Source organism: Pocillopora damicornis, chromosome 3 (genome assembly GCF_964200805.1).
Source record: "Pocillopora damicornis chromosome 3, jaPocDami1.2, whole genome shotgun sequence".
Classification (NCBI taxonomy): domain Eukaryota; kingdom Metazoa; phylum Cnidaria; class Anthozoa; order Scleractinia; family Pocilloporidae; genus Pocillopora; species Pocillopora damicornis.
Window position 1 is genome coordinate 14,948,497 of NC_142672.1, and position 25,203 is coordinate 14,973,699.

The 25,203-nt window shown below is 37.8% G+C and overlaps 5 protein-coding genes across 7 annotated transcripts in view; 2 read left to right on the forward strand and 3 right to left on the reverse strand.

Moving 5' to 3' along the window:
* Positions 1-592: 592 nt before the first annotated feature.
* LOC149048438 (neuropeptide SIFamide receptor-like) lies at positions 593-5,246 on the forward strand. Of its 3 annotated transcripts, XM_089201106.1 has the most exons (3): positions 606-898; positions 2,094-2,220; positions 3,051-5,246. In XM_089201106.1, exon 3 carries the CDS (start codon positions 3,113-3,115, stop codon positions 4,241-4,243), a length of 1,131 nt encoding a protein of 376 aa, XP_089057232.1. In that variant the 5' UTR covers positions 606-898; positions 2,094-2,220; positions 3,051-3,112; the 3' UTR covers positions 4,244-5,246. The 3 variants fall into 3 exon arrangements, with proteins under 3 accessions (XP_089057229.1, XP_089057232.1, XP_089057231.1); XM_089201103.1 differs by lacking the exon at positions 2,094-2,220 and having other exon boundaries at positions 593-898; XM_089201105.1 differs by lacking the exons at positions 606-898; positions 2,094-2,220 and adding an exon at positions 2,246-2,760.
* An 87-nt stretch (positions 5,247-5,333) lies between these two features.
* LOC149048439 (uncharacterized) overlaps positions 5,334-25,203 on the reverse strand; it is a 24,866-nt gene continuing 4,996 nt past the window's right edge. Inside the window, exons 2-9 of the mRNA XM_089199469.1 lie at positions 22,895-23,533; positions 22,406-22,699; positions 19,086-21,809; positions 17,897-17,958; positions 17,110-17,259; positions 16,529-16,781; positions 15,780-16,073; positions 5,334-8,323 (exon numbers count right to left, since the gene is read on the reverse strand). Coding sequence (XP_089055595.1) covers positions 7,461-8,323; positions 15,780-16,073; positions 16,529-16,781; positions 17,110-17,259; positions 17,897-17,958; positions 19,086-21,809; positions 22,406-22,699; positions 22,895-23,168 — 4,914 coding nt within the window. The 5' untranslated portion in view covers positions 23,169-23,533 and the 3' untranslated portion in view covers positions 5,334-7,460. The remainder of the gene's footprint in view (positions 8,324-15,779; positions 16,074-16,528; positions 16,782-17,109; positions 17,260-17,896; positions 17,959-19,085; positions 21,810-22,405; positions 22,700-22,894; positions 23,534-25,203) is intronic.
* LOC149048440 (uncharacterized) lies at positions 8,333-10,576 on the forward strand. The gene is made up of 2 exons (XM_089201122.1): positions 8,333-8,512; positions 9,436-10,576. The coding sequence occupies exons 1-2, from the start codon at positions 8,496-8,498 to the stop codon at positions 10,181-10,183; spliced, it is 765 nt and encodes a 254-aa protein (XP_089057248.1). The 5' UTR covers positions 8,333-8,495; the 3' UTR covers positions 10,184-10,576.
* LOC149048441 (uncharacterized) lies at positions 10,619-11,853 on the reverse strand. The gene has a single exon (XM_089201107.1). The coding sequence runs from the start codon at positions 11,684-11,686 to the stop codon at positions 10,619-10,621; it is 1,068 nt and encodes a 355-aa protein (XP_089057233.1). The 5' UTR covers positions 11,687-11,853.
* LOC149048442 (uncharacterized) lies at positions 12,452-16,245 on the reverse strand. The gene has a single exon (XM_089201101.1). It carries the CDS (start codon positions 15,643-15,645, stop codon positions 14,299-14,301), a length of 1,347 nt encoding a protein of 448 aa, XP_089057227.1. The 5' UTR covers positions 15,646-16,245; the 3' UTR covers positions 12,452-14,298.

Sequence of the window (25,203 nt, forward strand, 5' to 3'; positions counted from 1 at the left end):
GTTTTATATATATATATATATATATATATATATATATATATTTAGGCAAATAAAAGGTTTCATTGCGTCATATACACGTAAAGGCGTAGCAAATCTGCTTTGTGTTACACTCCACGTAGAAGTTCTACTATCTAATTTAAAATCATTTCTGGTATTTTTCCTATGATATTTGGTTTTTAAGAACTTGTTATTTGGTAATTTTAATCACTACAAGTTTCAACGAAGACGTTTTGGTTTCCATATTACACTATGAAAAATTAAATGGAAGAAGTTTGTCGACAAATGGGTGAACTTCATTTCAGACAGACAGGAACAAGTCGCCCCACATGTGAATGAACCAAAGCCTTCATGGCAACAATCATGTCCCATAGGTATACTGCTGGTTTTATTCGTTTTGGAGTCAGTTTAATTAAATTTTCCATCTATTAACACTTCATAAAGGAAAGAAACTATCGTTGTGTTTGGCGTATGATTGCGATATTTTGACAGTTTAATATAGCAAGGCTTAACGACTGACACTCAAAACAATTAGCTGATAAACATTTAGTAAATTGCCTTTCTCCGTAAAGGTCAATGCACCTCAGCCCAATGTAAATGTATTGGTTTGGTTTGGATTTACATGTGGACAGATGGAGTCAAGGTGTTGACGGTTTTTGCGTCATCTTGAGTCGTTCCAGATCGATTTAGAAGTAGTCCCTTTTTTCAGTAACCGTGAGAGCCATCACTATCAGTGAGATTGAAGTAAAGATGACGCCAATTTATCTGACCAATAACCAAGGCAGGCTTCATAGGGTTAGGGTCAGGGTTGTTTGACTTCTTCGGCGACTTCCCTTCGGACACGTATGTGATTGTTTCCGATACCTCGTTTACGAGAATTGCGTCGTTCCAGAGAAGAAAGGTAGGCTAGTGTTTCGGCTACTTTTGTTTTACTTTGCCCAGCACTGGAGCCTCACGAATTCAAGCTTGGCGATCTGGTTTCAACTCGAACTTTCCGCTAAAATTTAATTACTCTACTTCCCTTGAAGTACGCTTTACAGTAATTTACAATTAGTCGTATCAGCAAACTGGAACTCTACGGTGTCCAAAGCTGTTTACGTTTTCCTTGACAGTTCTGCTCGGCGGGGTTCTTCTGCATCTTCAAACCAAATTCAGCCAGGCTATATTTATATAAAAAAGAACTTGGGCATTTCCTACAGTGACTGTGCGCTAATTCTCCCTTCAAATTCAAGCCGCCCTCACTCTCTGGATATGTTTTTGAAGTTGTTTTTATTCTAAAGAAGAATACACCACAGCTAGTTTGTAGACATGGAGCTTTGAAATAGCTTTTGAGTGTAGACAACCCTACCGACCGTAATTGTAGTAACATCTTGATGCAATTTTACAATCATAGTAATCTCGGTTTTGCGGGCAAGGGCTTTGGTTATATTCCATATGAAATCATATCAATCTTTGATGATCAAGGATTGAGAAAAAAATTCCAAAAATCTTTATTAAGTCGCGTAGACGATCATCGTGCGGCACTGGTTTCAAAGGTTGATAAACATTTGACAGCTTTTAAATCACAAACAATCTTCTTAACTTGCGACGGGAAAACTTCGTTAATTTGAAGGTTTGCCATTCCATCGTTATGGCTGCTGATTCAAAAACAGAAATATGGCTAGAAAGAAAACGTTGTGCCTGGAGCTAAAACTAAAAATATTGCCTGGTTTTAGACAGGGTCCTTTGGTTGAAAACACGTCGAAGATTTATCCGCAAAAGATCGTAGAACATGCACCTTTATGAATTTACACCGTCGATGGATTTTAAAGGGCTCCTTTCATTAATAAAACCAAAGACATATCACTTAAATCAAATTGACTTGGTGTTCTGTCCAGTTTCCCTTTGCCTTTCCTTATCGAGCGGAAGCATTGAAAAACGAAAGCGTCCGAGAGAGGCTCTGATAACTAATTTGGAAGAGCTAAGACCAAGAAACATGTACATGAACAAACGAATCATCGCCGTATAGGCTAGTACAAACAAAACTAAATATTTGGAATATTTCAAATCAATACTTGAATGGTATTACGCGATTAAGCGAATCTTTCTCTCTACAGGTCATTGCTTTTGAGGGCGAATTGATTTGAACAGATTGAGTTGTAAAGTTCCTTAACCCTGTAAGTTTGATATTTCCGGCCGGATAAACGTCTTTGACATTAGATTCCAACATGTTCCATAAAAAAGGTAAAATTACCAAGTTATGCTATTACCCGTTTTCGTTCACGTTTGAATGGCGTCAATTAAACTATCACCTTTTCCGCTGACCTTTCCGTGCCGCAAACCAAACTGTGTTTTCAAGTCTTAGCTGACATAAAAGAACAAAAAAGTTCTTTAAGTCATATTTAATTAAACAAGTTGCAATGCAAACACAGCCTGAACTAACATTAAAAACAATTCAATGTTTCGGCCTGAAGTAAGTTTGGAGCACGTACTGACTATAATGACAGTAACGAGTCACGGAAAAGGAAATTGGCTCCGCAGGCTCCTGGCTTAATATGATCATTCCTAAGTTCAAATGACCGTTTACCGTTTTGATTTGGTCAGTTTTGATAATTTCGCGTTCCGTCACGAATGCTGAAGATCCAGCCTTGCATTTTTGCGAACGTCTCAAACGTCTTACTGGAAAATTGAAATTTTAAATAAATAGGAGCACTTTTATTGCTTAGAAGAACTGGAAGGATACTTCAAAACAATAGCGGGGTAGTGTGGAAAAGCATTGAAAAGGTAAAGGTAAAATCAAACTAAATAGTAATTAAGGTAATTTACGAGATAAAAGACATTTAAGCGGATTCCAAATGACAACCTTCAAAAATTTAGGATGAATTATTCAAGAGAAACGAAAGATGACGTCGCTTGTTCATTTCTTTCCTTTGTCCTATTATAAAACTTTAAATTCAAGTTTCTTGCAGCCATCCCACAAAGTAGAGTTGAATCGAATACTTCAATACGTTAACACTCTGTCATCTGCCTTTAACACTCTGCGAAACTAATTCAGTTGTTGTGGTTTTCATTAGAAAGATATCAAAGTTGCCACATCACTCGGTAATTCGGTGAAGGCTCTACAACAGTCTCCGGAATGAATGTAAACAATACTACTGGCGGGAACGACGTGTCATCCTGCATCTTAATAGAGGATCCTGCGGCAGCTAAAATCTGCAAGACGTTAGCCTACTGCTTGCTCCTTATGGTGTCACTTATTGGAAACACTTTGATCATCATGGTAGTTTATCGGGACGACAAAATGAAAACCACTACAAATTTACTCATCGTAAATATGGCCGTTTCCGACCTCCTGGTTCCAATATTCGCCATGCCTCGGGCCAACGTCGAGATAATCTACGGAAATCTCCGATGGCTTATTGATGGCGCTTTCGGAGAAGTACTTTGTAAACTCACAGCATTCTTTCAAGACATTTCTACGCTGGTCTCCGTTCAGACCTTAGTGGCGATCGCGGTGGACCGTTTCTATGCTGTTTGGTTCCCACTAAAAGCTGCGCAAATCAAACCTAAAGTGAGATACGTTATTCTACTCATATGGTTGATATCAGCGGTTATCCACGCCCCATATCTCTACGGATTCCAGATCCGCACTTTTGACGATGGTAAAACATACTGTTTTCTAGGATGGTCACGAGACGTTACGAAAATCGTCTTTTTACTGCTGATAACATTAATTTATGTGGTACCGCTGATTCAGATAACAACTTTCTATGGTTTAATAGTTCAAAAGCTGAGAAAGCAGACACTTTATGGAGTACGGAATTTGGTGGTCCACTTTAGCCGCCGCGAAAAGAGAAATCGCAATGTACTTAAGATGTCTTTGGCAATTGTGGTGGTATTTTTCTTTTCAATGTCACCGTTTGTAGTGTATCTATCAATTGATCTCTTCGGTCCCGTAGGTTCTCTTTGTCTTTCTAAAAACTTTCGCTTTGTAACTCAGTATTTAGTACACTGTAATGGCGCTTTGAACTTTTTTACCTACTTTATCTTCAATCAGAGCTACCGTCACGGTTTCTTAATGATTCTTTCACGAGTTTTCTGCGCTTCTCCTTACTGTTGTCGCTGGAAAAAAGAAGTGGTACTGACTTCACCCCCTACCAGACGAGGATCGTACTCAGTTGTCAGAGGAACAATTAATCATGGACTAAACTCAGATCAAAAGGATGTTGTACTTACTCAGCTGCACTCACTACACGAAATTGACTGAGAGGAAGAGACAAATGAAAATATTGATAACACCTGAACAAACTAATCAATCCAGGTTCTCGATGTAAATGTCAACCCTTAACACTTCAACATCAGTATGTACTTTCCATACTGTTCTCCATACATTTTCTAAGGTGCTGACAAGGAAAATTTTGATTAACAAACAAGAGGTTCTTTAATTAGCCATCATTTCCTTTATTCTCCTGACCTTAGTGTTTGATTCAGGGGTGATATTGTAAGGAGAAATTACTTGCCAATCACTAGGGGCTAAAGGGTTAAGGAAACATTGCAGGAAAGCAAGGTTTCAAGGGTAGAACATCAAATCTCTTTTTCACTCTACCGACTGCTGATAACGAAACCTTTTGACAATGATGTGACACTCGGAGTGCGTTCCAGTTTTATGATAAGTCATATTTTGAAAGGGTGAGCTGAGTAGCCTCATTCGCAGCCGTTCTTCAAGATGTCACGAAATTCCTAAAAAAGCATTATTTGAGGATGTGTCGTGTGACATCTTAACGAATGGCTGCGAAGGAGACTGGGAGCCGCACGAAGTTTTCAAAAGAGTCATGTAAAGGTAGTTGAAGGGGACGAAATTATTCCACGTCGAGTAGCCAGGCTCTTTATTAGATTTTTTTTTGTTGTCGAAAGAAAACTAACGAAAGAAGTAGCATTTAAAAATCTGTCAATACAAGAAAAATGTATCCATGCCGCTTGCGAATCCCTTACGCCTCTCTTGGACTGTTTCGGTAGATCCGTTCCTATTTCTGACAGCTGAAGAGAACCACTAAGATGACACTGAATGAAGAAGAATGACTGAAAACGCATGTGAAGCGGTGAAATCTGGAAGAAATTAGGTCAATGGCGTTGACGGCCTCTCTAAGTGAAAATGAATGAACTACTGCTATATTTAACGAAATGATTTTGTTTGATCACGTGTCTGACATGCAACACTACGGCGTGTAATGTATAGATTGACCAATTAAACTCCATGGGTATTAAGCGGTTGCAGAGTTGTTTGGTTTTATAGTCATAATCGGCAAATCAAATAGAGTAATAAAACTGAAAAAGGTTGGCAACTACACAACTGTCTAATTGTTAACAGCATTTAATTCAAACAAGCATCAATACAAAAATGTTACAGCAAAAATTTTAAAATTATAAGATTTGCATTACAGTTCCTGTGTATCTAAAATATACTCATTTGCCATTGACAGTTCAACTGCTCCCTTAGAATATTCTGCAAATTTTCCCCTACATGGGAAATCCCTTTTTTACGCCTTTCGGATTGTGAATCAATCTTCTTTAAGCACACACCGAGTTTTGCAATGAACTTTGTTTGGAGTTTCAGCTACCATCGCGGTTTCATGGTAACTTTTCCCCTAGTTTCCGTTTTTAAAGGTTTATGGAAATGTGACTTTAAACAGCTAAGAAACCGCACGCAGTTTAAGCTTTGGTGGGGCCGCCTTCTTAGTAACCGTTGCCGTGACTGAAAAACAGGGAAAGCAGTTTAGCTGTCAACACAACAAGAAAACGAGAATAGCTTATTTGCTTGTCTAAAAAGTCAAAAACACATCATTTTGATCACCTTTTGAATGTAGCTTTTTTCTTACTTCAACTAAATTAACATTTTAAATGCAATTAAACCTTGAAATTTCCACCGTCACTGATTATAAAATAACCAATCTACGAAATATAGTTGTGAATCTAAGGAAATCTTTCTTTGAAAGATACCCAGCGTTGTACTAATTTTGCCCCCTTTATCAATTTTAAGATTGCATTGTCTAAGATGAACCATGTAAAACGGGGATCATGCAAATGACAAATCACATCAGATTTTGAAAGCAAGACTTAGGCTCCGTCCAAACTCTACCGGATAAATTCAATGGATGAAAAAAACCAAAAAGAGGGAAGAGGGACACAATTTTTTGTGACCACATCACAACGATCATAGGCTGTAAAATTGCTTGACTGCATCCTTGTGCATGCAATTAAAGTAGAACTCGTTTCCTTTAAGGGGGGAATTATCCAAATGAGAGTGGACGGTTGGCTTCACTATAATTACAATGTCAGAAGCAAAACGAAACGTTATTGCTCCGAACAATGACTGTGCACAAACGTATTACAAAGGTTTCTACATCTCTTAGCCGTTCTCTGAAAAACGGCAAGGCCAAATCACCTAAATTTGTGTCAGACCACTCGCTAAATTCTCAAGGCCAATATCAGTTAATGTTTAAACTGACACTTTCTAAGTACTGCTTTAGCAACTGATAAAGCTTTCTATTGTCTCTGGAAGACAGTCGTCATGATGATACCATGATCTAAACGTGCCAGTAATGCGATAAAAGAGCGGAAACAGTATTCCACTTCTAAGAAGGAAAACCACCTTTGCTATAATGTGTACCTTAAGATGACAAGTTGATAGGATAAATACATTTAAATAATTTTGATAAATTTCACCAATTTTCAGCACCGTACAGGCACTATCTCTTGTTATCATTTTCTACGTTAAGCATTATCACCATTTTGAATTAGTTCTACGTCTTCACTTATGTCCAGGACTAACTGCAAGTGTTGTTTGTTGCTTACTTCAAATAACTTCGCACATTACAGGAAATATATTCATCTCCTGTTTGACGCAGTTGTGTTTGGTTTGGTTGAGTTTTGTCAATGAGAACACCACGTAGTGTCTATTGTAAAAAGAATAATCTCATGTCAATCCTGGAGATACCTCAAAGAAGAGACAGTAGCGTATGAGTCCAGGGGTAATCGACCTTTTACAAGTCTTATGAGCAGCAAGATTTAGCTGTCTGCTTGTGTTCTTTGAAGTGTGCCCTCATTCGCCCACTTTCGCCACAAATAATTGACAATCAAGACCGAGGATTTTAGAGTAATCTCTTTTTGATTAATTTGCTCACTTGAGCATAAACAGCGTTCAGGCGTACGGAATAAAACATTATCACACGAAAGATTGCAAGTCTTTGGCAAAGTCCAGAAAGCAAGCTACAATTAAAAATTTAATTTTTGTGGTGGTCTTCGAGATAGGATACAGCACTTAACCAAAACTGTTCTTTATTGAAGGAGTACGCTTTGACTACATCTTACAAAAACATGTTTTATCAACGAAACCGAGGCAGTAAAACGGTTAATTCCAACCTTTACACTTACGCTTCTCGGTTAAAAAGACCTGAGAAAAAACCTTTCAAATAGAAATCAATGTTTCAGTCATCATATAAGTGGTCTTCATTCAGGTCATCTTCACTCTCCGTATTCTCATCAGCAATTGCATTCATTTCTTCATAATATTCAGTCCAGTTTATAGGTTTCGAATCATTTGAGGATTGTCCAGAATTTTTTAACGTCATTGGATCTTTTTGCCGATCAAATCGCCCAAAACTTATCACGCTCGTCATTTCTTTACTCGCGGACATTGAAGTAGGGAATTCTTTGGGTTTATCATTGACAAGTCCACAAAGATCTATCACGATAAATCGTCCAAAAGCAGTCAAACAGAAAACCCTGTCCTCTGAGGGACACACGGCCATGCCCAAGATACTTTCTCGTCCTTGCGCAACTCTCGTATATGCGGCAGCTTTCCACTCACCCAAATCCCACAAGAACACGGTGCAATCCACACCATAGGAGATCAGGTAACGACGTCCTTTCAAAAACTGACAGAATTCAATGCGTCCAAAGTGACCGCGTGGTAATTCCATGAGGCTGGGCTCGTTAGGAGTATTAAGCGCGTGGACGAGAATTCTGTCGGCAATGCAGCAGGCTAGTGCCTCATTTTCTGACGACACTGTGCAATGGGTGAATTTATCAAACTCTCGGAAAGGGCCAGGGGGTTCCAAGGTTAGTAACGAGCAAAGTGGTTGTTTATCGTATTCGAAGATTGAGATTTGAAACGCGCCACAGATTAATAATTTCTTTTCATCCCTTGAGAAGCACCAACAGTGCACCGGCTGAAAGCCAAGAGGGGAGTCAAAAGATGCCGTCAAAACTTTCAGTTGGACATCCCAAACAAAGAAACAAGGAGAGCTATCAGCCATTTGCGCACAAAAGAGAAGTAAAGCGCCGTCCACTGAAAATAGGGACCTTACGATCCGACAACGGCGACGGCGACGTGGGACTTTTTTACTTCCGGTTACGTACTGCGCATGAGTAGATTTCTGAGACGGCGGTGTCCCTTCACGCGCGGACGTCTAGAAGCCTTGTTTGACGTTGTGCGAAAACGTGGAAATTAAAACCCAACTATGGCAAAGGAATCAAGGTAAAAACGAGACTTTGCGACTAAATTTAAAGAATACTAGTTTGTTTGAAATATCCGAAACGAACAGAGCGTGGAGTCTTTAGTATACGACCACAAACTGAATGGAGAGAGATTTGACTTATTTTGCTTTGTATTTGTTTGTGATTGTACTTCACTCGCTATCACTGAGCTTTCTTATCACTTACTTTCCAACTTTTTTCTCGATCAAAAAAAGAGAACAATTAAGCTTAATTTTATTTTGGGTTTACTAGGAAATAGTAGAGAGATTTTGTCGGCAGCGGTACTAGATTCGACCGATGCAAAGTGTATAAATACTTTCATTGAGCTAATTTTCATTTATAATCGTAGATAACCTTATTTTACAAGGAACTCACTGGCTGGGTTGAACAGTTATATCGACGAATTCCGATACCGCAAATATTGCTTTATTTATAACTGAATCAAAAACAAATACAAAACAGAGACGTTCACATAATTTCCACTGTTTCCTAATTAAATAAGAATTATTTTACAAAATCCAAACTTTATTGATTGCCCAATATTTTGCTCCAAATGCTACACATTTTTTTAGTAATTATGACTGTCTTCATTTGAAAGCGTCCTTCCAACCTTAATTGTATGTTTCCCTCATTTGGAAGGCAAAGGATAGCCATCATGTATTCTCATGATCATTTCTTTATCTGTCAACAAGTTCAGCTAATTTATTGGAGGACTAAAGAAAACAAAGATATTGTCTAATATTATGATGATCTAGTTAATACCACCCAAAGCAAGTTATGTTATTTGTTTTAAAAACTTTGATCATGATTAGGACCAAGTGCTAGTAAATCTCAGATACAATGATAATTTTATTGTTAGCAAATTTTGCTGATATACTGATACTTCTTCCTCATGAAGTAATTTTTGTTGCACTGCACTTTCAGTCAATCAATGAAATGGAATGAAGAACACGAATTGCTTATGTTGAGGGAATTGATGCTTTTGCAGCCATGGCTGCACAAGAAAGGAACTAGTGAGAGAGGAGATGATTGGGAAAAGCTGGCAGTATCCTTAAATGCTATTCCTTATCCCCAATTCCGTGTTACTCAACGGTCTGTTCGTGACCACTATTCAACAATGGAAAAGAGAAGAAGGAAAAAAGTCAGGGAAGAAGACAGAGCCTCAGGTATTGCCCCTGAAGAGGACAAGGAACTAGATCAACTGTTAGATGAAACCATTGAACTCTTTGATGAGTCTGACAAAATCACAGATCAAACAAAACAAAAGCAGGAAGAAGAAGCAAAGAAAGCAGAGGAAATGCGGAAGAGATCATTGGAAACTTTTAAAGATAGTGCCAAAAGGAATGCCGATGAACAGCAAGGAGCAAGACCGAAAAAGGGCAGAGCTAGTGGTGCAAGCACTCTGGCTTACCTGAAGGATAGGGCAGAAGTAGAAGCTACTTTAAAACGTGATGAATTGGAGATAAAAAGGCAAGAGTTAGCACTGCAAGCAAAGGAGCAGGAAGGAAGACAACAGCAATTGGATATGATGAACAAGCAAACTAGAGATACCCAGCAGCTTCAGCAGCAGCAAATGCAGCAGTTTATGCAAATGAATGCAAACATGATGCAACAGCACCAACAACAAACCCTTGCACTTATGGAACTAATGAAAAAGTTTGCTGGGAAGTGATGCTGGTCAATCTCTGCAAGAGGTCATTTAAATGCACAAAGAGTTCACATTTTTATTAACTTGAACATTTTCAAGGAAGTTAAAAATTAAAGATTTATAATAATAATTACTTGTTTACATATATAGTTGTAAAGGAAATGTTGCTTAATTTTGCCAACCTTTGAAAGTCGCCGAATTGATGTTATGCCAGTATCAAAACTGGGGCTGAGCCTTTATCAAGGCAATAGGGCTTATCCAACTATAGAATTGCATTACTCTCTGTAAACATGCTCACCATTATTTGTTCTCATTTAATAGTTTGTTTTGGTGGCATTTATTTCACTTTAATTCCAATATGTTAGCCTTTCTCGATTGCATAATTTTTTTTATTAAAAAGCAGTTCAATTTTCGAAAGGAAAAGTGTTATGTAACTTTTGTAAAACCTGTTTGGCAGACTTAGTGAAAATAATCCCCAATTTCTGGGGGAGAAACATCAAAGTAGTCTGATGTGGTGGATCCGTAACAACAAACACGAGCATTGTGAAGAAGGGCACATGTCACATACATTTTGCCAACAGCACTTAAACTTATTTTCAAGTTTTTTTTGAAATCCAGAAATTTAAAATAATTTATTATATCACCAAAAATCCATTCAACAGAAACTCTGACTTCACTCATAGATTCATTCCATGCAGACTGTATGGGAGTTAGTCCAGCCCCTCGAAAAGGTCCTTGCAGATGTAGTCGAAGAGGATATGCCGGATCTCCATAAATACATAGGGGGTACCCATTTGTGTCCACTGAAAATCGTTGCAATTGGTTTAACACTCCAGATCTAGCTAACATCCCACTGTCATGTCTCTTTCCCTCGACAGGCCCAAACAGGTTGGCAACAAGGCCACTGGGTGCTGCGATAGATTGAAACTTTATAGCATGGACTTTTTTGTGACCATTGTATAAGCACTTTTGGTTTTGTCCTGGTCGGCATATGGGCCTCACAGTACCGTCAACAAACCCCCAACAGTTGTCAAGAGCAGCTCCCCTGTTGTGAACTGCAACGGCAAACTCCTCTAAATGATCGGGTCTTAACCAATCCTGGTTCAAATCATTGAGAAGTCGGTTCCATGTTTGATACATCTTGTTCATAACAGCATTTGAGATCATACACAATTGTGGTTCTGGCCTTCCAAATCTGGGTATCATGTCTACGTATCTACAGGGATAGGCAAATCTTTTAAGAAAAATGCACAATGCCTCAACCATGTCGACATTTACACCATTGTAGCAAACGATCCGATCCGGTAAAGTAAACACCTCTGCCAAGTTGTAAATGTCATTCTTGTAAAATCTAAACTCAGTTTTACATTCATCATCGGTCATCTTGTCGAGATCGAAACACTCGTAGTTAGTGTACGGTAAATCCGGATTTTTAGGCTTGTGTAAATCGTAGAGAAGCACGAATTCTTCAGCGTTAATCAAACGGGAAGCATGAGCCAGGAGAATAGTGTCACGGAACTTTGGCATGGCTTTCTAAAAAACTTTCGTTGACTTAAACACGATAAACATCAATGACCGTCGTCAACGTTCTCGCTCGTAAAATTCGTAATCTCAATTTTGGCGGGAACGCCAACACGACGTGGCCCCGCTCGACCCAGACTTCTCACGTTGCCGTTGCCGTCGCCGTTGTCGGATCGTAAGGTCCCTAATGTAAGGAAAGTAACGCGACGCTCACAATTTGCCGCCCTCACGACTACTGGAGTGGCCTTACCTCCGAAAAAAAACAAAATCTCAGCACCTCTTTCACTAGCCATTAATTTTTTGCCCAACGCTGAAAAGCAAAATATGTATTTTGTAGCATGGTTCACTAGTGACGACACACAAGACACCAAATCGGAATCTACTGTTTTTGTTTGTTTTAACAACATTGAGGCATCTTCAAGGTTGTCAAACGAAAAGAACGCCATCTCAATTTGTTTCGCTTCAGATGAAAATAACAGAAACCTAAGAAGGCTTGTAGGAAAGTCCTTTATCAAGATAATCCTCTCCATTTGATTGGCACGAAAAAAAAAGCCAGCTTGGTTTCCAGGTTCAAGGTGCAATGGGATTAACCCCGAAACACTTGACAGGATGCTACCAGTCTTCAGAATGAGGGCTTCAAGAGACTCGTTCCTCATGATGTAAAGAAAAATAGGTATGCAAAGGCATACATGTGTCTAGTGCGAGCTAGTTGCTTACATGTACTTCTTTTTTTTGTGGCATACAGTTGTTACCTCTTTCGATCCATCCCAATCATAGCAGACGTTTTGGAGCTTAAATGGAAACTACATATTCTTGGAATAATTTAAATTTAAGCGTAAAAGCGACGGAATTAGTTTTGGGGTAACAAAAAATGCAATTCTCAAAAGCGTAGGGAAAGGCCCGAAAATGAAAACAGAACTTTCTAACTTCAAGTGAGACTCTGCGATATTTGACTATTTTTTGGACTGATAATTTTATTTTTTTAAGTGTTCATATGTTTTTAAGGTATTATTAAATCGAAGATTTTGTCTTTAAATTATTCAACTTCCAGAATCTTTAACACAACGCTATGGCCATGAACTTATGTAAACAACGATGGTGCATATATCGCCCAGGTCTTGTAAGTTCAAGAAATTCCTTGGTTTTTTCGTTTTTGAACGGTCTATCTAAGACTTTTTGGAATAAAGATATATTTCTTGCTTATTTTCCTTGAATTTCATCAATAGCTTTTGGTCCAGAGAAAATATGATAGGGTTTGTATTCACGTGAGTGTTAGTTTCGAAGCGCGTAGTTCGTGTACTTTTCTCTTGTCTTCTGTTCTGGCTTCTTTTTAACAATTAATCCCTCATTAGTTAATGATTATTAATTAATAAGTTTGCCATTTCAATCACTTTCTTTTGAGCACATGTATCAGATATTGTATCTCATCTTTTATCGCCATTAGTTGCTGCTGTTACTTTCAATGTTCATCTGCTATCGTTAGGAGCTAGACAAAAGTAAGTCTTTCTTTATTTTACATTTACGATATTTCCCCCTCGGTCTGTATTGACTACATTGGTTTATTTCTCGCACTCAGTTCTCTTTATAATCGTCTCATTGTTAGTTAGGTATGTGTTGCATTTCCCAGGGTACTTTCTTAGTTTATGTCCTGCTGTACTTTTTTTTTTCAGTTGGGACCACACAAATTCAGCAACAATCTTTAATTATAATCTCGTAACCTTCAATCGCAACTTCCCCCTTTTCATCCGTATAATTCAACATGATTTCACACCGATTACTTGATTCTAATTTGTAATTTTGATTACCTACTGCATTTAATTAATCCTTGTTTCTACTGTGCATTTTAATTGTCTTCTCCCTTCTAAGTAACTTTTGGAGGAACAGAATGTGTAACAACTTATTAGGGACCTCTGCACGAACCATGAATTGCGAACAAAGAATTTGCATATCAAACCATGTGGTTTTAGAACCTTTCTTTAGAGGAGAAATGTTATGAAGATGGCCAGTAAGTTCATCCTCCATTTTTAAGGAACAGGCTGTAAGGGAAAAATGGGATAATACATGAAATTACTGGTATTGACACAAAGACTTAAAATGAGGAGAAGGTACTTAGATTTAAACAGAGAAATAAGTATATTTAGTTGTTATTATATAAACTGGCTAGGAAATTGTTTGCTACTATTGAGAGAAAGGGGAAACCAAATAAAATTGGAAAAAAATTGCAAGCTTACCTCTATCCCTATGTTTATTCTTTGATGGAAAAAAGTGTAAGAAGGTTGCCAAAAAGCAAAACAACCTTCAGAATTGCATTATAGTTTTAGGTTATCTTATTGAGGAATTTCATTGAGGAAAATTAGTATTTTTAGATCAGTTACTTGACAGTTAACTAACTGACTTCACATGTGTGCCTATTTTCAAGTTTCTATCCTTCAATTTATGCAAAAACACTGGCTTGTGATCTGAAAAATTGGAACATCTTATCAATACATGCATAAGTTATGATGATGGATGTCAAGTGAATTTCTGAATTAATCTTCCTACATTGAATTCTATTGGTACTTTATGGCATTCTCAAACATCTTACATGTAGTTACATGTGTATTCAATTTTTAACAACATCAAGTTTTAGTCAATGCACATATTGCTTTATGATCAGTGAAATATGTTTCCAGAATGTGTACAGTCACTTGTGATTCAGGCAAATTGGTATATATATGGTCAATAGTTGTTCTATTATCAGTAGTATAGGATGATACCAATTGTCTGTAATTTTTCTCTCTTATAAACAAGTTATTGAGGGGAACTTTCTCTTTTTGAATTAAGTAATTGACATTAAAATCCCCAAGAAAAACATTAAAATCAGAACAGCAACTATTGAGAATTTGGGTCAATGCTAGACACATTTGTTGGACTGACACTTTCGGTGACCTGTACACACCTATGATATTAACATGGGGAATGGCAACAACTTTGATAATGGTTATTTCTACTCCATTGGTGTTTTTGGCCAGTGGATATCCTGGCTTAAAGGGGATTTTAGCGTATACAGCTGTTTCACTAAAGGGTCTTGTAGTGAGTATTGCAGATTCACTGTCATTTCGAAATATAGTATACCCACTTATGGCATAGCTGGCATTGCTATCTAAATGGTACAGTCTTGTTTCTGAGAATATATTGATATCCACATTTGAATAGTTTAGGTCACTGCGTATGTCTTCAATATGTTTATGCAGAGATCTTGAATTAAGGAAGCAAATTTTAAAAGTATTTGGGTCTAATTCATAGATCGGAGTATTAGAAAGTTTGGTATGGTGACCTGTGCGTAACTGCTGCATGTGAACTTTAACATCATGATTAACAGCTATTTTACTTTCAGAAAGGTCAGTTATGTAAAGTCCATCAACTGTTGTTACTCTGCTGAGTCCTACACAATGCACATGAGGTATTGCTCTTTTGGTGTTAAAGTTAACAGCTATTCTAGTTTCTGTGTCATCCTGTGATCTATGTATGGTTTTGGCTGCTGCAGGTCTTAATGGAAACTGCTTTCTTACAACTTGGGCTGTTCTGTTTCTTCCTACTGCAAATTGTGCAATGATAGGTTTGATAGGAGTCCATGTAGCTTCAATTCCTTGCAAATACAATTGCTTGTTATCATATCTAGTTTTTTCTCCAACATCAACATGGTCAAACTGTACCCAAATTATACCAGATGGTCTACTTTTGTCATTTAATGTAATCTTTTTGATAATATTACTTGCCCCTTTTGTGATACCATCATCAGTTCTTACATTTAATGCTATCTCTGTTCTCTCACCCTCAGCAAGTTGAAGGTTTGAGGCTAACTGCTTGGTTTTTCTAGGATCTAGGGGTATTTGGTTTAATATCTTACTTCTGAGTTCTGGAGAGTTTGCACCTATAACACTGTCTAAAGCTCTAATGGTGTATTTATCACCAGTAGCTGCCATATGGACTCTATTGTTCCACTCATCTACTTTAGAATTCTGTGTAAAAAAATGGGGAATATCAGTTGGGTAGTCTCTTCAATTTTCTGAAATGCATCTCTCTTTAAGTTTGGCAATGTCATCTGTAGTGTGATTACCTTCTCTTAATCTGTTAAGAATTTCAGCGAATTGTTTACTTTCTCTCTGCCTCATGATTTCTTGTAATTCAAACATGGTAAAAAGTTCTTTCCAGAGGTTGGGAGCAAGAGCTCCATACTCTGAGTCCTTCATGTCTTTAAACACATATCTATCCATAACTGGTTCTAGCTGGAATAAATCACCCAGTGCAATAACACTAACACCCCCAAATGCCTCTTTGCTGCCTTTAATATCTTTTAATCTATTGTTTATTTGTACATTAAACATGGTATTTCCTACCATAGATATCTCATCTAGAAATATTAGTTTAAGTGCATGAAGTTTGCATCTCAAAGTGTTAAGTCTACTAGAGTCTAGTGGTTTGTCATTCTTAAGTGATTGGCATGCTGGTATTTGCAAGGTACTATGTATTGTGTTACCTCTGACAGAAAAAGCAGCTTTTCCAGTAGGGGCAAGCAACAATATTTTGACTTGAAGTTTTATATGAAATAATTCATATTTTGACTTCTTGGAAATCTTCTCCATGTCTGGAGTTATAATATTTTAATGCTGCCTGATATAATGCTTTGACAAGATGGGAATTACCCACTCCAGCTCCTCCAGAGAGAAAATAGTAAAATGGTTTGTCTGATGTTTTAATAAGATGCAAGACATGATAAAAAAAACTCTTATTGCTTTTTATTTAGTGTTTGTACTAATTGTCTATAATCATTGTCTTGCAGCTCATTTAATATTAGTGGTTCAGTACTTGTTGTCACAGAAGGAATTCCAACATCTTCTGATAGGTCATAGTTCTCATTGAAGTCAGGATGTAGGTCATGAACACCTTCATACTCATCTTGGTATTCTATATTTTGAGTAAATGGTGCTATTGAATCAAACTGATCATCACTCAGAATATTATCATTTATGTGCTCCTGAATTTTATCAATTTCATCGCTGTAAACACCATATTGTTTCATTTGGTCATTTATGGCATCTTTCATAAGTAAAAATCGGGCCTTATAAGAAGAACAATTGGATATTAAGTCAGTTTCCTCATTTCTTCATGATGTGAAGAGCATAATTAACGGTAGTATTTCTCTGGGTCTTTTTCTTTCTTAAACCAAACACTTCTAATAATTCTAGCTGATGATCTTTTTCTATTTGTTTCCTTATTGCTCCTACTTTCATCAGGAAGGGTATCATCATTTTCATCAATGCCTGTTTCTAAAGGAAGTTTATCTGTGTCATTTTGAAAAGATTTCTTTACATAAGGCTTTTGAGACAAGTCATACCATGCTACCCAATCTGCTAATGTTAGGTGTTCAAGGCTGAAGGACGTTTTACATATCTCTGCAACAGACCAGTTGTATACACTTCTTCACAATCATCTTCCATTTCTTTCATTTCATTAAGTTGCTTGAGGAGCTGCACTCTTTCATCGGGAGGTGCAGTATTTATGAATACCACTCGTTGTGATGACTTCTTCATAGGGAGCTGGAGAACAATGTAGACAGCTTCTTGTGCACTAATTTCAACACTATTTAAAAATTTGTTTCCAATATCCCTGACTTGTTGCTTGATGTTAGAATTTTCTTTCCTTGCTTCTGCACATGCTTGTCACAAAAGTTTACTCATTCCTTTTTGTGCTTTAGAAATATATGATACTATATACATAGCACACGCATAGATGTCAAGAACAAATTGAATATCCATGTTTGCTCTCCATGCTTTAAGGCAAGTTGGGTTGTAACTATTAATTCTTAATTCACTTGGTTCTCTTTTTAAAAATATAGTTGGAGAATTCAAAGCTGTTCTGATAGCTAATCGATAGTTATTTTCAGTAATACTTAGTTTAAGAAGCAGCTCCTCAAAAGTAATTGATTCACCATCTTTTAAATCATTTAGTTGCTTTTTAAAAGTTTTCCAAGTTTCTTTATGTTTTTTTAATTTCGTGTTGTGATATATCTGAACCTAAAGGATACATGATTTCAGTTGCTCTCATAGGAGGTTGCGGGTAATTAAATCGACATTCACTCTTTGACTTCTTTCGACATGTGTGAAAATGCCTGTGAATTTGTCTGTTCACTAGTTTCTGCAGTTGTGGGTCATCAATTGGCCATTTACAACTTACAATCTGATCAATGAACGTTGTAACAGTTGCATCATCATCAATTCCAAACACTGGTGCACTTTCTAACCATATAAGCATATGGATATGAGGTAAACCTCGTTGTTGAAATTCTACTCTATAGAACCAGTCAGATATCCTTCCTAGAGGTTGGCACTTATTCAAGAGGAAGTTAGTGAGAAATTGACTGATCTGATAATCAAAATGTCTGGCACATGATACTGGGTCACTTTGAATTAACCTACATTTTTCATCCCAGTTCATATTTTCCAGATGAGTATCAGTGTACTGTTTGTGGTCAACCAACTCTCCAAGTATTCTGAGCAAATGGATCCACTGAGTTAATTTCTGCTGAAGAGAAACTACAAAATAACAAGGCTAGTCCTAATTGTCTTATCATGGCAAACAAGTCTTTCTTTGCTTTTTCAAATTATGGTGGGGAACCTCTTAATGCTCTAAGAAACTGAAATCCATCATCATGATGAATCAATTTCTCTAATGCTCCTTCTTGTTTAAGTTGTGCTGCATTTAAAGTTCTGCTATTCCCTTTGCACTTTCTAAGAGCAACTTGGGAATTTCCTAATAGTATTTTCATTTGCAGTTTCTTTGTTTTAAAGAATATGTTTTCAACACACATAGCCGCTCTTCTATCTGACTGCCTCAATTCAGATTTACAAATGTCACTGTAATGCACGCTAACCAATCTCTCTTTATTTTCTGAAGCCTTTCACTCGTTCACATTGAACCGTGCTTCGAAAACTGTGGCATAATGAGAAACAAACTTTGAGGAAATTCATTACAAAGACTCCACAAAAGACCGCTTCACTTACCTACTTCACCATCCACGCGTGGGTTTGACTACGCACAACGTCGAAAGAAAACATTACCTTTTCATCGACTTGTTGTTTTCTTCGCGTTTCCAAATTCCATTGGTCTCGACTATTCCTCGCTCTGTTTTTTTCTTGAATGGGATTCGTCGTAGTTTTTTCGTTTCCGATTCCCCGCGATTATAAATCGATTTGTTTACACATTTTTTGGTTAACATTTTCTTTCCCCCTTCATGTCGACCATCACAAAATGTATACTGTAATGTGGCCTTACTAGTATGACCTCGTAATTTGTGGTATATGAAGTATTTTTCGAAATTTTTTGCACTCTTCCATAGGTGTCTTCGTGCTAAAGCACTAGACACCAAAAATGCGACTGTCATCAGTGAAAGCAAACTGTGTCACTTCTTCAACAACATAAATGGGGTTTTGAAAATTAAAATCCTTGCGGTCGGACACCCTCTTAAACAAATTGCATTTCGCATTATAAAGGTCAGGCTTCACCGCAATCCACTTGCGATCTAAAGTAATCTTTGACTCGTTTATGAAGGGACTATTTTGGAATTCTGGGGCATCCATGATTAAATATGGCTCCCACGATAACGGTTCAAAAAAATGGCTGTGGAAGGAAACGCCATGCTCTCCTAGATCCTCGCATCTTCCCCTAAACTCTTTGAGCAAAAAAAACGCGTTTAAACTTGCAACCGCACTAAGAGAAAAGCGTTGATTCCAGCCATGCAGATTTTTCGTCATTTCGAAATTGGAGACCCAGGTCAAGTGACAAAGATAGAAAAATGGATTCAACTGGACATACCCTGAAAACGCTTCTTCTAGAGCAGGTCTTCCGGTCTCCACATTCCAAACCTGAGTAGGAAAAATGTTGGCGTAGAGGTCGATAACACGCTGACGAACGGTTGATGTGGATGTTTCTTGGTATCTTTGTTTACATGATAAGCATCCTCCGTTAATTCGCAGTCTTTCATTACTAAGAAACATCTCAACGCCAATTTCCTTCATGAGTTCAAAATCACTTCGAAACCCTTCATGTTCCAACAATTTACACAGAGAATTAAGTTTGATTCTATCCATTCGTTGAATCTCATGTGCGGCCCACCAACAGAATATTTCTACCAAGGAAAATGCACAAAGGGACATACTAGGAGACTGTGATTGAACAACAACATACTGGCCATCAAAAATGAAAGAACCCCAAACATAATCAAGGTTATTGTTTGAAAATTGAGGTAACCCCCTCACACAACCTTGCTGCAAAGAGAACATTTTGCTAAGCCACCCGGAAAATAAAAACTCACCGTCTGGGCGAAACTTAAGATGACCAATTCTTTTTAACACAACCGGCTCTTGAACCTTCTCAAGCGTACAAGCATCTAATATATAAATAAGCGAGTCTTTTCCACCGGCTGCTAGAAATTTCTTATCAGGAGACAACGCAAAGCAGTGTATATCGTTTGGAATTTTACAAGACGGATAAGGAAGCCAGCTACACTCCATACTAACGTTTGAAACAACGGCAGGAATCTTTAATTTCCTCTGTACCGAATGGGACGTGTTGCTGAAGCAAAAATGTAGAAGGTGTTGACATTCCAAAAGAATATGAATGTTGCTCTCAAGAACAAGACATATCTCTTGCAGAACTTTTTTTTGCTCGTCGCCGAGCCCGTGACAACCAACTGAGAGTTTGAGATCAGCGATTACAGCGTATATTTCACTGCCCTTTCTTTCTATCCTCTTCCAAAGAAACTGGTAACATGTTAAGCAATTGAAAACGACGTTCAGCGAGTCTCTGTCTTGGTAACCACACAAGAAACGGACACCAACACCAACAAAGTAATCAATTAGGACCTTCATGACCGAGGGTTTTTCCCATTGCTGATGTTCAGTGGCAGCTGAGAGAATTTCAACCACCACATCCCTGAAATACTCACCTGCCTCAACCCTATCAATGAACAATTCCCGGGAGGACTCCTTTTCAGTAAGCAATACTGGGATTAGATTGTGAAGAAAGTCGAACGATTTATCAAAATCGTTCCACTGTTTAAAACGAACAAATGTGGAAAGGGCATCGATTACTTTGTATTTCCCAATCTTTGATTTTTCCCTCTGTAAAATGAACTCGATAAACGCTAATGGAAGTGGAGAAGGGGCCACTATTGCACAACCAAACAGCTTCTTGTATAGATTCTCCCCTACTTTCTGAAACACTCTGCTAATATTTTGCAGAAAGTAATCCTGAATATCTCCTTGGAAAACATCGTCAAGTTGAACAATCTCGCCTGAATGTGCTACAGCATTTAAATCTTTTACAATGTAGAAGGCACATAAAAACATTCCTTTGCACTTTTTTGCTACGTCATCCGCTGTGCAGGGAAAACGGGAGAAGTCGACGCTCTTTTCTAGAAATAGCTTTATGTCCTGCTCGTGCTGTCTATAAAACTCTAGGTTTTCGCTGTTCCCCGCACAGATTTTAATGCAGGGATTGTATTTTTTCAATCTGAGCTGCACGGTGTCTTCTGAGCGACTGGTAATAAAAAACATAAGCCATTTCGGAAGCATTGGAAAGCGGCGCTTGATAAGATCGAGAAAATCTTCCCTGGACTCACATTTTGTCTCATCAAGAGCGTCAATAACGATCAACATTCTCTCGCAAGAGGCATTGCATTTGGCTAATGGTTCTTGTAACAATTTTGTAAGCAATTCGTGTATACCTATTGCAGAATTGCCTAAAAACTTTCTGATGCCACCCTCCCCTCCCACAAACTCAGTGTACTGAACATTACATTTGCAAAGTTGACAAGCGATGGTCCCTAGAAGATACCTGGGATTGTTTCTTGTGCCATCATTATGGCGGCAGAAATAGGCAGCTGCCAAGTTCCCAGTCGTTCTTGATTTCTGTGCCAGGACACCGGCCATCACACTTTTGCCGACTCCCGCATCGCCAAGAAGTACATACGCTCTGGACTCTCCTGGGTTCTCAAACCATCTGTAGAAATCATCAAAAAACCACTTTCTTGTATCTGGATGATGACGCTCAGCAAAAAATCTGATGTCTGCTTCACAACTGGGAATCTCTGAAACATCGCAAGCAAACAATTTTTCACCCAACGCACTTTCAATGATTTTCTTTAAATGAATCAAATGCGTATATCATTAGATGCACATGCGCCTGATAATATTTATAACGACGTGGAATTACAATTGGAAACTTCTCACAGCACATATCATACAATTGGTTTTACTCGCAAGGCTTGTGTGACAAATCGATCCTTAGCCTAACTTTTTAATTAAAGGAGGGGAAAGACAAAAACCAAATGTTGTCCCCCTTCCCCGAGTCAATGTTTTTCATCAAAGTTTTACACGATACTGCTTAGCTAGCAACATTGGAAAGGAGGGAGTGCGGGATACATTAGGTTAGATCACATATGCTTGGTGAACAGTTATCTCTTGTGGTGATCACGTCTCAACTCATTTTGCATTTGTTTGTCACCACCTAGTATCCGCTTCAAGGTTAGCAAGCAGAGACAAAAATATTACAACTGCATTCCAAAGAGAAATCAACTCAAAGTTTAGCCAAGGACGCGCATCTGCTTCGTTAGTAGTCTGCTAGTCTCATCTAGTAAGTAACTGTTCCTCGTGTAAGTTGAGGTAAAAAAAAAGTTCTTATTACCATAACTGATTTTGGTGTCGCTTGAGCTCTTCTGCTGTTCTAAATTAGTGACACGTCTTTCCATGCCTTCTTTCTCTAATTGAAGTTTACTCAACTTGTCCTCGATTTGGAGAACTCTACTTGCCAGCTCCTCGAAGGCTGTAACAGCATCCTGAAGGGCTCTCTGTAGCTTCTGTTCATCATCATCTACTTTAGATGTAAGGTTGTCGACACTGTTCTTCAGAGCAATGAGATCGTACTGAACAGCCTTTACCAGATCGGGGTCGATAGTAGCATTCATACACAGTATGGCTCCTGTTTAAAAAGAAGTTACGTTGTGAGATATAGCCTTTATCTTGTAAGTATGTTGCGTACAATCCGTGTAAATTCCTTTATTCTTGTTTGGTATTCTCTCCTGTTAGATTGAAATGAACAGTAAACACTCCCATCTGGTCAACTGTAAGGCAATGTATTAAATCAAATGGTGCCTAGAAGAGGAATAAAAGCTACCTTTGTTTTGCCAATCATTCAGTTCTCTTAAGACAGCAGTCTCATCGGCACTAAGCAGGCCCAAAGATTTCACCAGCTGCTCCATGTCAGCAAAGCTCTGCTGAAAACCTGTTAGGTCCCACTTACTGAACTCACAGCGAGCCCAGGAATTCCTGGCCTGCCTTACATTACCAGCTGCAGTCTGGACAACAGCAGGAAACACAGGAACTTTACCAAGCAATGCAAGCAAAGCGGACGCATCACAATGTTCGTCAAATGCGTTGAACTTAGCCATGTGATTCTCCACATACAGCTTGGCAAAGTCAATATAGGACGTCACCCGGTAGTCAAACGTGGGATAGTCACACTTTCCACCAGGTTTCCTGGGTAATGAGTTGTTTCCATTGATGTTCTCATACCTTTAAGCCACGGTGTGCCTTTTAAGGCGCCGTATGTAGCTCTGAGTATGGATGCTATGGCTGGTTTGAAGATTTCCGTACTCCTTCTGAATCTCTTGTTCAACAAACGCTCCTATTTCTGCGATCAGAATCTTGTTTAGAGCAATCCCGAAGACTATCCATCTTTTCTGGTTGTCAGAAACGTTCATGATAGAATTCCAAAGATGAGGCTGTCAACAGCTTAAGGCAAATAAACCGAGTTCTGAAAGGAAAAAAAGGAAATCCTCGGTTGAATGATTGATTCAATTGATTAAACGAATCATTTATTAATCGAAAGATTGATTAGTTTATTAATTTATCATACATTAATAATTTATCATTAATGCATTTTAGATTCTGCCTCCAGGAACCACCCCATAAAATTCTGAAGGGGGTTATGGTCTATTGTCCACTTTGCTCATCTTCAAATTCCCTGTCCTAATTAACTCATACATAAAGTAAATAAAATATCATAAATTTTAGGTTTGATTGCAAAATTAACTACCTTACAGGCATGATTCACTATTAAAGAAAGGATTTTGAGCTTCCCTAGCTTGGCTCATGACTCAAGCTACCATTATGGCAATGAATTGAGCTTCTTCAGTTCTGAATATATTGCAGACCCTGTGTCACTAAATAAAAGCTACTAAACCAAAAAAATCTGGAGCTGCACACATAAATATAGTGGTTCTTCACTCTGAACATTCTCAGTTGAATTGAAATTTGAAGCAATGCTGTTGTGGCAGGAGAGAAATGATTGATTACAAGGAGAAATACCTTTGAGAAAGGACAAAAAGCAACCACTGCAGACTCAATGCACATGTGACAAAGGGATTGGTGACCAAACCCAAACCACAGCAAAGAAAGGCAAGTTTCCTACAGTATCATCCTAGCCTAAGTTGTACTGTGCATAAGACCCTTTAAGGTTCTTCAGCGAAAAAAAGAAAGAAAAAGCACCCACACCAAAGCAAGTCCAGCAATACTAGAACTGAAAAAAACTTATGCTGAATCAGAATTATTCTTAGGTCATATTGATAGGAACCATACATGTATGTGTCATGCAGTATGAACAAAAACAAATCCAGTCATCATGTTCTCTGAAAAGTTACATCTCAATCTGATCAAATGTAATAAATCTTAGCAAAAGGAATCCAAATTGAGCCAAACAACACAAAAATTAAAAAAAAAAAACTTATAAAATAAGGTATAATGACCCTGTAGGATCATTATTTGTGTTCTACAAAGCTGTGCCTGGCCATTAAAGTGGAACAACACTGATTAGAAGACACCTAATATGAAGTTGAACCTCTAATATGCAGACTTGTGGGGACTGGGCTAAATAGCCCAGAAAATTCAAGAGTCTGGATTATTGAAAATATCACTATAAATGAGCCATAAAGAATTAACTGAATACAGATCATTTAGTCAATATTTAACAAGAATCAAAGTATTTTCTCATATCATTTGGCATCATTGCCAAAATTTTTCAAAGTATATACAAAAATATTTTACAATGACAATGTTTTATGAGCTAAAATGCTGATGTGAATCAGTTTGTTTAAAGGTACCACTAACCAGGTATGCATTTTGTAAATTATATCATATTACAAAGCTTCATTTATGGAATAGCATCAACACTGATTAAGTACATCTTCTTTGTTTGCTGGGAAAAAATTTGTTTTGAATCTATCATGTGACAAAGTGATATTCATGAAAAAAATGGGACCAAAGAAGAGAGTCCCCACAATAAAAAAATCCCAATAATCAAAGTTTTGAATTATCAAGGTCCAGATTATTGAGGTTCAAATTTGAAAACATCAGAAACTTTAAATCCGAGTGATGTGTTAAATGTATGTAATCAACAGCTGTGGCATATAGCACATTTAAAGAAAA